General features: G+C 39.7%; 2 protein-coding genes across 2 annotated transcripts; one reads left to right on the top strand and one right to left on the bottom strand.

Moving 5' to 3' along the window:
- The first annotated feature begins 13,516 nt into the window (after positions 1-13,516).
- LOC121972725 (agglutinin-2-like) lies at positions 13,517-14,146 on the top strand. The gene has a single exon (XM_042524369.1). It carries the CDS (start codon positions 13,517-13,519, stop codon positions 14,144-14,146), a length of 630 nt encoding a protein of 209 aa, XP_042380303.1.
- Positions 14,147-15,270: 1,124 nt separating this feature from the next.
- On the bottom strand, positions 15,271-16,971 carry LOC121972724 (ethylene-responsive transcription factor WRI1-like). The gene is made up of 6 exons (XM_042524367.1): positions 16,779-16,971; positions 16,635-16,704; positions 16,251-16,343; positions 16,041-16,165; positions 15,618-15,691; positions 15,271-15,515 (listed from the first exon to the last, which is right to left on the bottom strand). Exons 1-6 carry the CDS (start codon positions 16,958-16,960, stop codon positions 15,271-15,273), a joined length of 789 nt encoding a protein of 262 aa, XP_042380301.1. The 5' UTR covers positions 16,961-16,971.
- Positions 16,972-17,547: the final 576 nt, after the last annotated feature.

Genomic DNA, 17,547 nt, shown 5'->3' with positions numbered 1-17,547 from the left:
ATTTGACACAAGGGTGGCTCCACCATACACATCGGCAAGCTTCGATTCTTGGAGATCAAGAATCGAAAACTTTCTTATGATGGAGATAGAGCAATGGTTTGCTCTAATGGAAGGCTTCAAAGCTCCAACAAACTCCAAGGGCAAGCTTCTAAAGAAAAGCAGATGGAGCTCAGAGCAAATTCAAAGGGGCGAGGCAAATGACAAAGTGACCAAGCTTCTGGTCAACTTATTGCCTAGCCACATCTTGGCTCGAGTTGGAGAATTCGAAGATGCCAAGGAACTTTGGAGCAAATTGGTCAAGCTTCATGAAGAGATCCCCTCCACTGTACAAGATCATGAAGAATCCAAAGAGGGTGACTCTTTGGAGCAAGACCAAAAGGAGGATTCCGAGGTTGATAGATGCTCAACCTCCGAAGAAGAGGAAATCCAAGAAGCTTCATCCTCAAAGGAATGCAACGAAGGGAACAAGGAGGGAGCATACTCCTTGTTTCATATTCAAGATGATGAAGCCTCCACCTCTAGGATTGAGGGGGAGCAATCCTTGGTGACGCCGGATCAAGAAGAAGGAGAAGCTTCTACATCCGGGTCAAGAGACGAAGAGGAGGAAGTAGATTCTACCTCCACAAGTCAAGAAAAATCAAATGGAGGAGAATCAAGGTCCGATCAAGAGGAAGCTTCTACCTCCGGATCCAAAGAAAAAGATGCCACCCCTACAAGCAAAGGTATAAATATTTCAATTAATAATAAAAATCATATAATATGTTTTGAGTGTAGGGAACATGGGCACTATAAGAGCAAGTGTCCCAACTTGGCCAAGAAGAAGGGCCAAGTGGCACAAAAGAGCAAGGAGAAGCCCAAGGAGACCACCCTCGGGACAAAGAAGAGCAAGGAGCACATTGTGTGCTTCTTGTGTCAACAAAAAGGGCATTACCGAAGTCAATGCCCCAAGGGAAGAAGATGGTCAAGGCTCAAGGAGGCACTAGTCAAGGGGAGCCTCCAAGGTAAAAAGGAAGGTAACTTTCATTGAGCCTATTCCTTGCAAAATGGTAAAAAGCATGCTAGGTCAAATTTTATCATTTTAATGCGATTTACCATAAGAATAGGAAGCATGAGGGCTTTAAGGAAAAGCATGTGGCCCTACATGCCAAAACTACTATCCCTAAGGCTAGGAATGTAGGTAAAAACCTAGGCGATAACTCTAAGGATGTAAGATACAAGCCTAGAAACAAAAATGCTCATGGATCAAATGAAAAACCAAAAACTAAGGACTTAGTGATAGAAAATCAAGTCTTGAGATCAAGGCTTGATAAAATGGAAAAGACCCTAAAAAGGATGGAAAATATCCTATTAGGGCAAAATGAGCATAACCTAGGTTTAGGGGTACAAAAGCCATCCAATGGCCATAGAGGTTTGGGATACAAACCAAAGGCTAAGAAGGATGTGCCCTCTTACCATAGAGTTCCATATAGTTATGGAACAAACCCTAGGTCTAGTGGTCAAGCCAAAAATGCTAGGGAAGTCATCCCTAAGAGTATTTTTGCAATAAATGTGACTAAGACTTCTAAGAAGTCTAAGAAAGTCACAAACAAGGTCACAAGGGAGGTTATCCCTAGAGTTGACCTAGAAAATATGACCAAGGCTTCTAAGAAGCCCAACAAGGTCACTAGGAAGGTATCTAGGGAAGTTATCCCTAGTGAGTACCTAGAGCATCCAAGGAGCACCAATAGGTGTTGGGTTCCTAGGAGCATCTTCTCTACCCCATAGATGGGTTAGAGAGTGTCAACTCCGATTAGAAGGGTAGTTAACCCAACTTTGAGGAAAGTGACACTCAAGGAGCATTTTCAAGGTTTTTGTTAACCTTTGAAAATGAAATGGAATTATTATTTACTCCTTGAAAGAGTAAAATGTGCCAAATTGGAGAAGTATTGATTTTATTTTAAAGTGGCACAAATTTGAGAAAACATAAGAACTACCAAGTTGGGATTTTGGTATGTTCTTAGGAAATTAAAGGCACACTAAGTCTTAATTTCAAAGTGCTACCCTTGTGGAAAAATGAAATATGCCAACATTTGAGGACATATTTATTTTCAATTGGCATACATTAATCAAGGAAATTAGAAATGCCAATTTAGGTTTTGGCATTTTCTTGAAGCACTTTAGGGCAATCTAGGTTTAAGTCGTAAGTTTAGCTAAGATTTTAAGGATACTTAGATACTTAATCTAGGTATATTTTATTTATGCTAAACCTTGCCATGATTGTTTGCCCATCATATGCCATGACATCATGTCTATTTTTGCATTCATGTTTTATTATGAAAAATCCAAAAATACCATGTCATGACATTCATACATCATGTAATTATAGGAATCTTTCTTTTGAAAGTTATTTTATTTTGATGTATGCCATAACATTATCATGCATTAGTTTAATTCCCTTGTAATTAAGGACAAATGGCATTTAACAACCCTTATTAACAAGTGACATTCTAGGTGGATGTCTAATATTTCTAAAATGCCTAGATAGATATGCATGATCCCTAGATTAGGGCAAAAACCAAAATCTACATCTCACAAAGACTATAAGGTGACTTGTATGTGGTTTAGTGCACATTAGATACAAGTGAAATGTTAGGATGATGAACAAAACTCAAGATCTTGATTTAGTGCATTCCTTTGAGTTTTAAATTCATCAAAACACATAGTTATGTGTTTTCCCATCATTGGGAAAGCTAATGTACAAGTCATGTGCATTAAGCCCAAGGAATGTGATGGGATATTAGTTTTGAAAATGTTTTTAAAATGTTTTTGGAAAACCTTGGTGAAGGCTATCTTTTGATAGTAATCACCATTGAATAGTTAGACACAAACTTGAAGAAAACACTAAAGTTTTTGCAAGTTTTCAAGTTTGTGTCAATCTTTGAAAATATGAAGTATTTTCATAGAAAACTATTTTTCCGTGATAGTAAACGCCCTAAATAATGTCTACACGAAATTTCATAATTTTTGGATTTTTGTAGAATTTTCTAGGGGTTTCTGAAGTTGACTGAAATGGAATTTCAGCAACTATCAGAGCTCCGATCGATCCATGGATCGATTGGAGTTCCTGAATCGATCCATGGATCGATTCAAACGGCAATTCCCGCGAGCAGAAGCTCGCTGGATCGATCAGCCGATCGATCCAGGTAGTCTGAATCGATCAGTGGATCGATTCAGAAAGGTTCAATCGATTGGAACCCAACTCCAATCGATCCAAGTTGCTGATTTTGGCTGGGAAGGCTTGATTTCACCATCTTTGAACCCCTTTGAGTTTAGGTAACCATTCCAAACCCCTTAAATACATTTGTATACATACAAAGGGTGTTTTCATGTTGAAAACAAGGATGGATTGGTTAACGAAGACTAAGTAGAAGTTTAGGTTGAGGTTGTTTCAAATTTTGAATATTTGAACCTCAAAACTTCTAAATTTGGGTTTCCTAATGTTTTAGGGATTCCAAGTCATTGTTGGTGCAATGACAGAAGTTACCACCATGTCTTTAGGGGGAGGGACTCTTTAAAGACATGAAATTTATTTTTCATGAACCTTGGAAGGTGGTTAACCTTCTGTTGTGAACTTGCTCAAGGTTGAGCATTTAAACTTGAAATGGGGAGTGGATATCCTCATTATTTCAAGTGGACACTCAAGTGGTAGATAATGCTCAAGGTTGGGTAGTTGTCTACATTGAGGGAGAAGTTAAGGATAAATGAAGGGTATGGGACCTTCATTATCGTGTTGATCACAACGAGTGATGTTGTGAACAACGATGAGCAACTCTTCAGGGGGAGAGTCTTCAACAAATGGATTTGTTGAAGTGTGCCCAGAATTGGAGCATAGGTTGATGTGTGTCCAACGATGGGTTGATGTGTGCCAATAGGGGGAGAATGTATGGTTAAGCTTAGGCTTTCATTACCTATGGGAAGGTCATAGGGGGAGAATGAAAGGACTCATGAAAGGGAGTAAGTTAGGCTTTCATTACCTAGAGGGAGTTTGCCCTCTTAGGGGGAGAATGAAGAGCTTAATTTATGCTTTCATTACCGTGGCATGAAGAAGGAGGCTATGGAATTAGCCTAACTTACATATGGGATTGTAAGTGTTATTGTGGTATTGTCAAACATCAAAAAGGGGGAGATTGTTGGTGCAATATCCCTCAGGTCAAGGTTGACCTGGGTAACCAAGCTGAGTCTTGGTTTGGGTTTAGATGTTTGACAATAAGATATTGATTGAAGAAGAGTCAAGTAGGTCAAGGTTGACCGGATACTTGACTGGGAAGTCCTAACTGGGATGTTAGGCAAAATGAAAGACCTAGTGAGTGAAGCTAGGCAGTAAGAAAAGTCCTGGTGAGTGAAGTCAGGCAGAAGGAAGTCCTAGTGAGTGAAGCTAGGCAGAAGAAAAGTCCTGGTGAGTGAAGCCAGGCAGATGGAAATCCTGGTGAGTGAAGCCAGGTGAAAGTCCTAGTGAGTGAAGCTAGGCAGATGGAAAACCCTAGTGAGTGAAGCTAGGTGAAAGTCCTGGTGAGTGAAGCCAGGCAGATGGAAATCCTGGTGAGTGAAGCCAGGTGAAAGTCCTAGTGAGTGAAGCTAGGCAGATGGAAAACCCTAGTGAGTGAAGCTAGGTGAAAGTCCTAGTGAGTGAAGCTAGGCAGATGGAAAACCCTAGTGAGTGAAGCTAGGTGAAAGTCCTAGTGAGTGAAGCTAGGCAGATGGAAATCCTGGTGAGTGAAGCCAGGTGAAAGTCCTAGTGAGTGAAGCTAGGCATATGGAAAACCCTAGTGAGTGAAGCTAGGTAAAAGTCCTGGTGAGTGAAGCCAGGCAAGGGAAAATCCAGATGGATCAAGGATGATCGGACATCTGGTGCGGGGAAGTCCAAGTAGGTCAAAGGATTGACTGGATACTTGGCATGAAGGAAAAGTCCAAGTAGGTCAAAGGGATTGACCGGATACTTGGCACAGAGAAAAGTCCAAGTGGGTCAAAGGGATTGACCGGACACTTGGTAAGGGAGTCCTAGCAGGTCAAGGGAGTGACTAGATGCTAGGCATGACATACCAACAGGTCAAGGTTGACCGGATGTTGGTTTGGGAGGTTTGGGACTTGGTTTTGGACAAAAATCAAGTGCTGGATCGATCAGTGGATCGATCCAGACCTGTCCCAGCGAACAGAGAGCCTCTGGATCGATCCGTGGATCGATCCAGAGGTCCCAATCGATCGGTGGATGCTTCTGCTTCGCGCGATAAGCGCTGGATCGATCCGTGGATCGATCCAGGCGCTTTTCCAGAGCACAGAGGCGCTCTGGATCGATCCATGGATCGATCCAAAGCCTCCCCGATCGATTGGGAACATTCGAATCGATCGGGATCCGACCGTTGGCGTCGTTTATAGCCGCAGGCGTTCATTTCCTTCGGCATCGCTTCTCCGATTCACTCCAGATTACTCGCCAGCTCCTCCACAGCGCTCTCAAAGATCAGATCGCCAGTTCTTGAAGGATCTTGGAAGCTTTCCAAGTCAAGAGGCGGATCAAAGGCAAGAAGAGAAGCTAGGGTTAGGGTTTCCTGTACTCATTGTAAGCTTTGCGCTTGTATTTTGTTTCCCTTTCTTTTCCTCTTGTACTGAGAGTCTTGTAGGGCTTCTCCGCCCTCGGTAGTTACCGAAAAGGAGTGTTTTCATAGTGGAGGGTGCGTGCGTGGTGTGGATCCTTGGACTAGTCACCTCTTGTGAGGTGGATACCAAGTAAACCAACCGTGTTAGCGTTGTCATATTTGTTTCTGTATTTTCCACTGCACATCTTTGAAGAAACAAGCAACGCCGAGCAACGAGCGAACGCGACGAGCTATTCCCCCCCCCCCCCCCCCCTCTAGCTACTTTTGGTCCTAACAATAACAAGGCTAAATCCCATAGCCTCAACAATTCCATGACAAAGTATGAATGAAGGTCTAACTACCTCCAATTCTCCTCCTAGAGGACAAAACTTCCCCTTCTCGAGATGAAGACCTAACTTAACCTCCAATTCTCCCCCTTTGTCACACATCAAAAACATAAAACCAACTCTTCTCCATAAGAGTTAACTCCACGTTGTTTTACAACATCACTTGTTGTTAACAACACCATAATGAAGATTAGATCCTCTTCATTGTCCCCAAAGCTCCCCCTTGAGCTTTACTTCACTTCACTATGCTCATCCTAGAGCATTCATCATCGCATCAATGAAGGTATCATCCCCCTTCATTCTCTCCAATGATCCCCCTTGAGCCATGATCTCCATTACCATGCTCAACCTAGAGCATTCACCATTCTAACAATGAAAATCCCATTCATTGTATCCCAATGCTTAACCCCGAGCATCAATCTACCAAAAGGATTAACCACCTTTCATGGTCTTTGAAATAAGATTTATGTTTTCAAAGAGTAACTCCCCCTAAAAATATGGTTAAACTTCTATCATTGCACCAACAATGACCTGTAATTCCTAAATAATTAGGAAAATCAAAACTTGAAGTTTTGAGATCAAAATTCAATAATGAACTTAAATCTCACCCTAAAATTCACTTAAGTAAGCATATTCGGATTTGGGTGGTCTAGCACATGAGAGACACTGAAAAATTGGACATGAGTTCACTTGTTTATGAGTTATCCTAGAAAAATGAAAAGAGGTTTGTAGTTCTTAAAATCGGAAGGTCATTGTTGGCACCAATGCTCGATTTTAGAAAAGGACTATACTATAAACCACAAGCCCATGAGTAAAAATTATTCTTAAGGAAATTAAAGGACACGTCTAACCTAGTACCAACTATACAAGATGAAATATCACAAGAAACTGCAACACGTATCACAAATGATACACAATTGCAGAAAGTACCTCGTCGTAGTGGGAGGATTGTTAGGCAACCTAAAAAGATTCATGTTTTGGGAGAGTCTTCGGACTCGATCCCTGGAGGACATGAACCTAATCTCCGGATATATGACGAAGCACTCCAAGATAAAGATGCAGCATCTTTGCAAAGAATACAGAATTAGAATATATGTATTCTAATAGAGTCTGGAAGCTTATAAAATCACCAAATGGTGTAAAAGTCATTGGGTAAAAATAAGTCTATAATAGGAAAAGAGGGATAGACAGGAAGGTAGAAACTTTCAAAGCAAGGCTTGTTGAAAAAGGAAACTTTTTTACCGGTAGCCATGCTTAAGTCTACCCGGATTCTTTTATCTATGAGATTTAGCAAGTGAATGTCAAGATAGCTTTCCTTAATGGAAGTCTTGAAAAAAACATTCATATAAAGCAACCAGAAGGGTTCATTGCATAGAGCAAAGAGCATCTTGTGTGTAAGCTGAAATAGTCTATGGGCTGAAGTAACGCTTCAAGGTCTTGGTATATTCGGTTTAATAAAGTAATCCAGACCTATGGATTTATTTTATAACCAAATGAGTTTTGTGTATACAAGAAATGTGATGAAAACGTGGTGGTATTTCTTGTACTATACGTAGATAACATTTTTTGTAGTTAGAAACAATATCAAAGTGTTGTCAGAAGTAAGGGTATGGTTGTCCAAACAATTCGATATGAAGGACTTAGGAGAATGCATATATTCTTGGGATCAAAGGGATCGCAAGAAAAGAATATATTTTACTTATCCCAAGCTTTATATATTGAAACAATCTTTGCTCATTTTAGCATGCAGAACTCCAAGAAAAGGTTTCTTACCTTTTAAGCATGGAGTAGCTTTATCTAAAGAGATGTCTCCGAAGACATCAAAGTAGATAGAGGAAATAAAGGCAGTTCCTTATGCTTCGGCTGTCAGAAGCCTAATGTATGTTATGCACGAGATCAGAGATCTGTTTTATCGAGGGCATAGTTAGCAGATATCTAAGTAACCCTGGACAAGGACATTGAACTGCGGTAAAACATATATTAAAGTACCTTAGAGGCACTAGAGATTATATGCTAGCTTACAAGCCAGATAATTTGATCCCTGTGGGTTGCACGGATTTTGACCTCCAATCAGATAGGGACAATAGTAAGTCGACCTCGGGGTTTTTGTGTTTACTTTAGGAGGTAAAGTCATAACTATGGAGGAGTGTTAAGCATAGGTGCTTTTCAGACTCCACTATGGAAGTTGAGTATGTGGCAGCCTTAGAGGCAACCATAGAAGCTGAGTGACTCAGTAACCTCAAGATGGACTTAGATATGATTTCTGGTTTGTCCAAAGATTATTACAATTTATTGTAATAATAGTGGTGCAGTAGCAAACTCGAAGAAACCATGAGTCCATAAGGCAAGTAAACACAATAGAGCGCAAGTACCACCCAATACAAGAAATCGTATAAACGAGGAGAAGTTGTTGCCGCCTAGATTGCATCAAGTGATAACCTGTAGATCTTTTCACTAAGGTCCTTAAGGCAAGAGCTTTTGATGGACATGTTGAATGGATGGGAATCAGGTGTATGACAGCGTTTATGGCAGCATAGTCTTTTAGTATAAGTGGGAGATTGTTGATGTGTATACTAAAAGCCTAGCTTTTGTATAAACATTTATAAGAATCACATTGGTCAAGTGTCTACATTTATATATACCAAATGTAGATGTTCAATTAATTTATATTGTAGATAACATAATGTGTGGTGTCACACACAGAAGATCGTATTATCGGTTCTTTATAAATTATAAACAGTAGCTCACGACCAAGATGGAAAGGAACAAACCATTGGAAGGTCGTAGTGTAATTAGGTATTAGTTTATCTTAACTATATAATTACACTAGTACACTTAGAGTGTATTGAGTAGGACCATTAGAGGTCGTTTCTTTTTATACTGACTTTATAAAGGAACAAAGACCTCAGTTATTATGGAAGTATGTGCTCTTAATCCTAATATAATAACAAGCACATATATTTGATATTTATTTTTTTAATTTATCAATGGGTGAGATTTAGTTCGATAAATCAATAAGCCCGATAAGTTGGGAAATGATATCACTTATAGTGTGTGTTGTTGATTATAGAAGGAAATTGTGTCCTAGTGGTCTAGGTTGATAATGTCCCCAAGAGGAGCTCATAAGGATTGTCATGTTAAACCCTGCAGGTGGACTTAGTCTGACATGACGATAAGATTGAGTGGTACTACTCTTGGACTAAGATATTAATTAAATGAGTTGTCAGTAAGTCACTTAATTAGTGGACATTCGACATCTTAAACACAGGGAGACTAACACACTCATAATAAGAAGGAGCCCAAAAATGTAATTTGGGATTGGTGCGGTAGTTCAATAATAGTTCTTTAGTGGAATGAATTATTATTGATGAAATTAAGTTATGTGTTCGGGGCGAACACGGGATGCTTAATTTCATCGGGAGACCAAAATCAATTCCTCCTCTCGGTCCCTATCGTAGCCTATTGTATATAGAGATTTATACCCACTATATACCCACCTTCTTACCCATCCTAATAGGGTCGGCCAAGCTAGCTTGGAACCCAAGCTAGGGTCGGCCAAGACCAAGTGGATGAGCCAAGTTGGTGGCCGGCCAAAGCTTGGGTCCCAAGCTTAGGTGGTCGGCCACTAGAATATTAAAAAGAATTTTTATTAAAATTATTTCTTATGTGGATATCATGTTTTTAAAAGAGAGTTTAAAATTTAAATCTTTCCTTTTATAGCTTTCTACAAAAAATTAAGAAAAGATTTGAAATCTTTCCTTATTGGTAGATTGAAAGGAGATTTTAATTTTGAGAAAACTTTCCTTTTAACCATGATCATAATTTAAAAGAGAGTTTTAAAAATTAAATATTCTCTTTTATTAGTTTCTACAAAAGATTAAGAAAAGATTTGATATCTTTCCTTATTTGTAGATTGAAAAGAGATTTTAAATTTTTAGAGATAACTTTCCTTTTTGGAAATTATCCACATGTTTAAAAGAAAGATTTTAATTTATAGAATTTTCTTTTTATAACCCACCATGAAGGGAAAAATTATTGAAGAAATTTTTTATAAATTTTCGGAAACAAATTAGGAAGTTTTAATTTTTGTTTTAATTAAAACTTTCCTTGTTTTGGGGAGAAAGGTGGCCGGCCAAATAATTTGGAAAAAGAAAATTGATTTTAATTAATTAATTTTTCTTTTTCATGGCAAAAGAATTAAGGAAGTTTTTTATTAAAATTTCCTTATTTGCCAAGACCAAGGATTATAAAAGAGGGGGTAGAGGTGCCTTAATGGCGAACAACTCTATTCTATTCTTCCTCTCTTTTCCTTCTTGGTGTGGCCGGCCCTAGGGTCTTCTCTTCTTCTTCTTTTCTCTTCCTCCTTTGTGGCCGGCGGCATCAACACAAGAGCTTTCTATGGTGGCCGGTTCTAGCTAGGAGAAGGAGAGAAAGGAGACTTTGTTTCTAGCATCCCTTGGAGCTTGATGGTGGTGGTCGGACCTATACTTCTCATGGATAATTCTTGGTGGCCGAATCTAGCTTAAAGAAGAAGGAGCTTGGTGGTTCTCATCTCGGAAGATCGTTGCCCACACAACGTCTGAGATAAGAAGAGAAATACGGTAGAAGATCAAGAGGTTATTTTGATTACAAAGAAAGGTATAACTAGTAATTGTTTTCTGCATCATACTAGTTTTCTTTGTATAGTTATTTATGGAAATACCAAACACAAGAGGCATATGATTCTAGAGTTTTCAAAATAGTTTTTTTTCGAGTTTGTGTTTTCTTCTTTTTCGAATTTGTGATTCGATTGTTCTTTTTGGTTAACCTAGAGTTATTTAAGGAAATAAATATTAGCTTTCCTTAAAAGGCTTTGCCTAGGCGGTGGTGGTTGCTCCCATATCCAAGATGTGCCTCGCCATGTAGTCCTGGAAGCCAATTTTGGAAATTAATATTTATGGAATTAATAACTTAGGTAAATTTGAATCAATAGTGTTAAGTTCCGCTTGCGATTCAAATCTAAACCATTAACAACAGATAAGTTAAATTTGGAATCAATAATGTTAAGTTCCATCTGCGATTCCTTATTTAACTTCTAAAGAACACAATAGGTTATTTAAGGAAAGGTTCGACACTTGTACAAAAAAATTTTGTACAGTGGAACCGATACGTTTTCCTAGGACTAACCAACATTAGATCGATCGGCCGATCGATCCAGAGCGCCTCTGTGCTCTCGGGAATTGCCTAGATCGATCGACCGATCGATCCAGGGCTTATCGCACGAAATCGCAGCTCCCAATCGATCAGCCAATCGATTGGAGGCTCCCAATCGATCGGTCGATAGATTGGGAGGCTTTTTGTGCGATCGGCGATTCTCCCAATCGATCCACTGATCGATTGGGAGGAGGCTTATCGCAGGGACTCGCCCAATCGATCAGCCGATCGATTGGGCATTAGCCAATCGATCAGCCGATCGATTGGGCATTAGCCAATCGATCGGCTGATCGATTCAGCTCTTGTTTTTGCCCAAAAACAAGTCCAAAGTCCCCTAGACCAACATCCGGTCAACTATGACCTGTTGGTACATCATGCCTAGCATCTGGTCACCCTTGACCTGCTAGAACTCCCTCACCAAGTGTCCGGTCAATCCCTTTGACCCACTTGGACTTTTCTCCTAACACCAGATGTCTGATCAAACTTGATCCATTTGGATTTTCCTTGCCTGGCTTCACTCACCAAGACTTCCCTTCTGCCTGGCTTCACTCACCAGGATTTTCACCTGGCTTCACTCACCAGGATTTTCTTCTGCCTAGCTTCACTCACTAGGACTTCTCCTCTGCCTGACTTACTCACCAGGATTTTCTTCTGCCTAGCTTCACTCACTAGGACTTCTCCTCTGCCTGGCTCCTTTATTGTCTCGATAGTAGAGGAAGAAGGATTGATTGGGTCTTAGAGACGGAAGTGGATTGAGAGAAAAAATGAAAAAGGATTTGTCGTTTATTGGATCTTCGTTTCAAGAAGTTGAGGGAAGATAAAAAGAGATGACTCTAATAACATATAAAAAAGAGAATATGCATAGAGCAAGAAATAATATAAGGCTGCGTTTGGTTGGGGGTTATCCTTGATAACCTTGGTTATCCATCCAAGGTTATTAATGAAAACCTTATTTGGTTTAGGTAATTGATAATTCCCGAGTAATGTTCCATGCTCAACACGTCAGCAAAAGGAGCATACAACCAGGAATCAGAAAACCTCATAAAATTGAGATTTTTTTTTATTCCGGGATTAACGATTTTTTTTATCAAAAATACCCTTTCGATAGGAGAAAAATGTGAAATAAAAGAAAAACATAAAGAAAAAAACATAAAAAATAAAACAAAAAACTTTTAAAAAAAAGACATAAAAAATAAAAAATAGAAAAATTTAAAAATAATAAAAAAACGTAAGAAATAGAAAAATAGAAAAAATGGGAAAAAAAAGCTTTAAAAAATTTTTAAATGTAAAAAAATAAAATAAAATTAAAAAAAAATAAAAAAACATAAAAAATAGAAAACGTAAAAAAATATAAAAAAAGAAAAACGATATATATATATATATATATATTATTTTTATGTAAGATTTGTTTTATATATGTATATAATAATATTATTATTTTTATGTAAGATTTGTTTTGTAACTGAGGATAATATAATATAATATTAAATTAAGTTATTCATTAAAATTTTTAAACAAATAAATTTTTATTATACTATCTAGGTTGGATCAAACAATATTTAATTATATTTTATTTTTCATAATTTTAATTATGTGATTACTTAGTAATCATATGACTAAAGTTATATGATAACGTGAACTAACCGTATCTTAAATGTAATAATAAAATTTATTATTCTTTTATGATACTTGAAGGAGTACTTAGTCAAGATCAATTAATAAATAAAATAAAATTATTTTAGTGTTTGCGTTCCTTGGATGTCTAAGGCCTTCTCGACAATCTTGTCGAGGTCCTCCTTCAACTTCTTCTCCCACTTCACCATCTGGTTGGCGAATACGACGCCGATCCCCATCCCCAAAGCGTGCTCCCACGGATCGCCATCAGAAGCGAATCTACTTAGCAGATCAATCCCCAATCGCTGGAGGACGAGGATTAGGATTAATCACGGTATATCTAGACGCCCAAACCCAATAGGCTCCCACCATCGTAGCCGTGCCCGGCATTTCTTGCCCCTCTCTCTAATTCTTCTCCTTTTGCGGCAAAGTTTGGGCCTTGGCGGAAGAACTGCTGCCGCCCGTTGGTCCAATTTGGAGCCCAACATTTCTTCTATATCAAAATCGAGGAAATTCAAATTAAAAATTATATCATTTTTTTTAAAAAAAAAAACTCATTCCTATTCTTCTCATTGACGTCACGCAAGTTCAGATTTATTTATGATAATTCATAGAAATATACAGTTAGGTGACATAATCGACTAGACAATTTTGACTCAGTCTTGTTCTTATCCAAGGCATCATTTGACACAGATGTAATTAAATTGCAACCTTCATCACTTCTCCTCCTCTGCAAATCCTTCAGTCTGCAAGATGTGTAGATCAAGGATTTTGATCTCTACGTTCGTGATTTGTTTCTTAGCCGGCTTTCCTTCCTCGAGCTCTCTCTCGTTCAACTTCGCTAGCTTCCCAAACGATGTCTTCGTGTCCGATATCCTTCTCCAAGGCGATGCGGATAACGGCAATGGTGGCATCGAGCTCACCAAAGACACCTTAATCGGAACGGTCGCCGAGAGTGGGGGCAGAGCGAGCTACCAGAAGGATATCTTCCTCCTCTGGGACGCGCAAACCATGCAGCTGTCAGATTTCACTACTCGTTTTGTCTTCGACATCAGGCCTCAGGCGCAGACTAATTTTACCGGCGACGGCCTCGCTTTCTTCTTGTCGGTGCCGATGCTCCATGTCCCCAACAATTCCTTAGGCGGCAGCCTGGGCCTCTTTACTTGGTCACCTCATCTTCCCACACCCCCGGAGAACACAACGGTGGCGGTGGAGTTCGATACATTCTCAAATGGCGAGATCGTTAATGACCCGGCTGGAAGCCACATCGGAATCGACATCAACTCAGTGAACTCGACGGTGACGGCAAGTTGGAGCAATTTTATGGGAAAGACGACCGGCAAGTTGGAGCAATTTTATGAAGGTTTTTTCACCGGCAAGTAAAAAATCGGACGTCTATATCTTCGGGGTCGTGGCGCTAGAGATGGCATCCGGTAAAAAGCAATTAATGGTAGAGGAGAATGGCACGGCCGAACTGGTTCAATCGGTTTGGGAGCTTTACGGGTGGAAAATTGTGGCAAAAAGGGTGAATTTGATCAGAGAAATGGAATGCTTGATGGTTGTGGGGTTATGGTGCGCTCATCCTGATCCAAAGTCGCGGCCGTCCATGAAACAAGCTATCAGTGCGCTCAACTTTGAGGTTCCGTTGCCGGAGCTTCCTCCGACGATGCCGGTGCCTACTTATAGTCCCACATTATCGATGCCTACTTATAGTTCCAGAAGGATATCTTCCTCCTCTGGGACGCGCAAACCATGCAGCTGTCAGATTTCACTACTCGTTTTGTCTTCGACATCAGGCCTCAGGCGCAGACTAATTTTACCGGCGACGGCCTCGCTTTCTTCTTGTCGGTGCCAGTGCCTACTTATAGTCCCACATTATCGATGCCTACTTATAGTTTCACATCGGATGCTCAAGTAAATTCTATAAATGGTACTAGGCTTAGTCTTACGGGAGGAAGATGATTCTCGAGGCGGCAGATGTGAGGCTACAGGGTGCCCGGTGGTCGAGGCTGTGTTTGGATGCTCAAATGAATTCTAGAAATGATACAAGCTTTAGCTTTTCAGGAGGAAGACGATTCTTGAGGCAGTGGGTGCGAGGCTACAGGGAGAATTTGCTCGGTGACAAATGGAATGCTTGATGGTTGTGGGGTGATCGGAGAGAAATGGAATGCTCGATGGTCGTGGGGTTATGGTACGCTCATCCCTGATCCAGAAGCACTGCCGTCCATGGAACAAGCTATCAGTGTGCTCAACTTTGAGGCTCCGTCGCCGGAACTTCCTCCGGCGATCTTCGAGTATTCCAATGAATTTTAGGACTGATACTAGAATAGAGATTCTGTTTGAATGAAAGAGGCTCAATAAGAGCATTTGCTTGCCCAACCAAATTAGGCTTTATGAAGGTTTCAAATCCAAAAGACAAAGCAACAAGGTGACAAGTGTTCTTGCAGTACCAAACACAAAAAGCACAAGTATCAGGAAGTGGGTGTTTGAAGTCGCCACTCTTCCCCTCACCCAAATTTTTCGACCGCCATCTCAGTTCGCAGACTCATCAAAATTGCAGCGGCGTTTGCTTCCTCAGAGTCGTAGTAATCTTGGTTCACCTCCGGAGGAGGAGCTTCCGGAGTGTTCGTGGCTGTGGCAGGTACCTTCTGGCAGTTCATGTAGTTGCTGATGTCGAAGTTGGTGACTGCGTTGGGGCCTCTGAACTGGATCGCCGCGCGGTCGTAAGCTCGGGCTGCATCCTCCTGTGAGCCTGAAATGAGATTTTAGGAGCTTGAGATGGTGTTTCAGAACGATTGACTGACAAGAGGAGGAAGATGAAGAAGAAGAAGAAAAAAGACGTATGAGGACTCACTGAAGGTTCCCAGATAGCGATTCTTGTTGCCAAAAACTCCAATTCTCGCCTCCCACCTCCCTTTGTGCTGGTGCCTGTCAAATTCCATTCATGTCATCAGTTTGTTTTCAGAGCACCGGCCTCAAATGGGAAAAATGTGCATGCTACAAAACGTATTCAGACTCGGCCAAAACATTAGATTTCAGCCATTAATTAGCTAAATAGCAGCTACAACTCTCTAACATTTTGGACTTATTTCTGAAAAGAAAAACAAAAAAAACCTTTTGTTCTAAAGATCAACTACTCCTCATTGACACGTTCTTCCAGATACAGACAGAAAATGAATATAAAATGGGAAGAATGAATGAATGAATAATTCAGATTTGAAACCAAAAGATAATTCTAAAGATACGATCCTTTTAAGGAACATATTTGATAATTAACCTGAACACCCCGCGGTACTTTGAAACGCCTCTTGAGAACCCATTGCTCCTGCGCCTGAGAGAAGCCACGTAATCCTCCTTCGACATCCTTTGCATCTCTTCGTAGTCCTTTCTGTACGTATCAAACTGGATCCAATATATGTATTATCTATCTATCTATAGATATCTAGCTATTATTTATCACAAAACAGAGTTAAATATCAGTGCATACAGGAAAATTCAGAGCTGTTTCAGGACCCCGATATTTGAGTGCAGCAAGATCATACGTCCTAGCAGCAGCTTCTTCATCACCAAAAGCCCCTTCACAGTGAACACCACCAATTCAAAGATGCATTTTTTAATTCTTCTTCTTTTTTGGTCATAAATGATCAAGGATGGAAATAAAAGCAGTTATGACTCTTGTAAGCAGCAATTTACCTAAATAAACTATGCCAATGCCGCAGGAGCCCCAACACACGTGCAGTTCGCGAGACAAAATCCAAGTGAGAAAGAGGAAAACAAATGCCATTAAAATTAAAGGGCAGAATAAATAACTAATCGGCGGCGATCATGTTCATTAAGTAAATCCCTAGAGTTGCCCTTGTAGTAACCGTGTCTTACCTTTCTTGTTCTGAAGGGGGTTCTTGTCCCATAGGCGAGCTTCAAACCTCCCAGTCCTTCTATGCCTATATATCGACCAGCTACAAATCAAAACACTACAAACAACTAGATTTTTCTTTGTTTTAAGTTTAATTGTTACCTGGTGACGCCTCTGAAAGAAGAGCTTCTCTTGCGTTTTCCGTTGTCCAAATTCTTCTTCTCCTCCTCCGAGTCGGAAGCTTTCTTGGTGAGCCTTGGCCTCCTGGATTTGGTCACTTGAAACACATTGGAGGGGGAGGAAGAGGAGGAGGAGGAGGAGGTGGTGGAAGGACAGCTTGCCATGGATTTGGAGATTTGGAAAAATTGGTTCGTGATCGACGAGCCAAGTTCTGAAATGCTTATATAGATAGGCAAAGGAATCAGTTTGTTTAGGTTTACAGTCTGACAATGGGTTTACAGTGACCAATCAAATTGAAGAGAGGAATCAAGTGGCTTCGCTTCGTGTCCTCGATGGTCACTACAGCAGGGCAAATCGAAAGCCAAGACACGCGTCAATGCGTCATGGTTTTTTTTCGTGTCGTGGATATTTTTTTAATGACGTTTATTAAAAAAAAATATAGTTATAAACATTTTATTTAAATTAATTAATTTTAAAAATAAAATATCAGAGATCACATATTTTATAAATAAATAAATATATTAACTTAATAAACATATTAATCAAAATTGTTTAATGTGTTTAACCGAAACTCCCAAGATCGCTATTGGGTAAAAAAAATTAATAAAAATATGTCTTTTCTATTTATATCCTTCTCTATTTTCTCATAAAATGCTGATATTTTGTTTTTCTAAAAAATAAATATAAAAATTATCAATCAAATAATATTTTTTTCTTTTCTCATAAAATAAAAATAGAAAATAACTAAACC

Source organism: Zingiber officinale, chromosome 4A (assembly GCF_018446385.1).
Source record: "Zingiber officinale cultivar Zhangliang chromosome 4A, Zo_v1.1, whole genome shotgun sequence".
NCBI classification, from domain to species: Eukaryota; Viridiplantae; Streptophyta; class Magnoliopsida; order Zingiberales; family Zingiberaceae; genus Zingiber; species Zingiber officinale.
The sequence above is the reverse complement of the archived record's forward strand: the minus strand, read 5'-3'. Positions and strand labels throughout refer to the sequence as shown.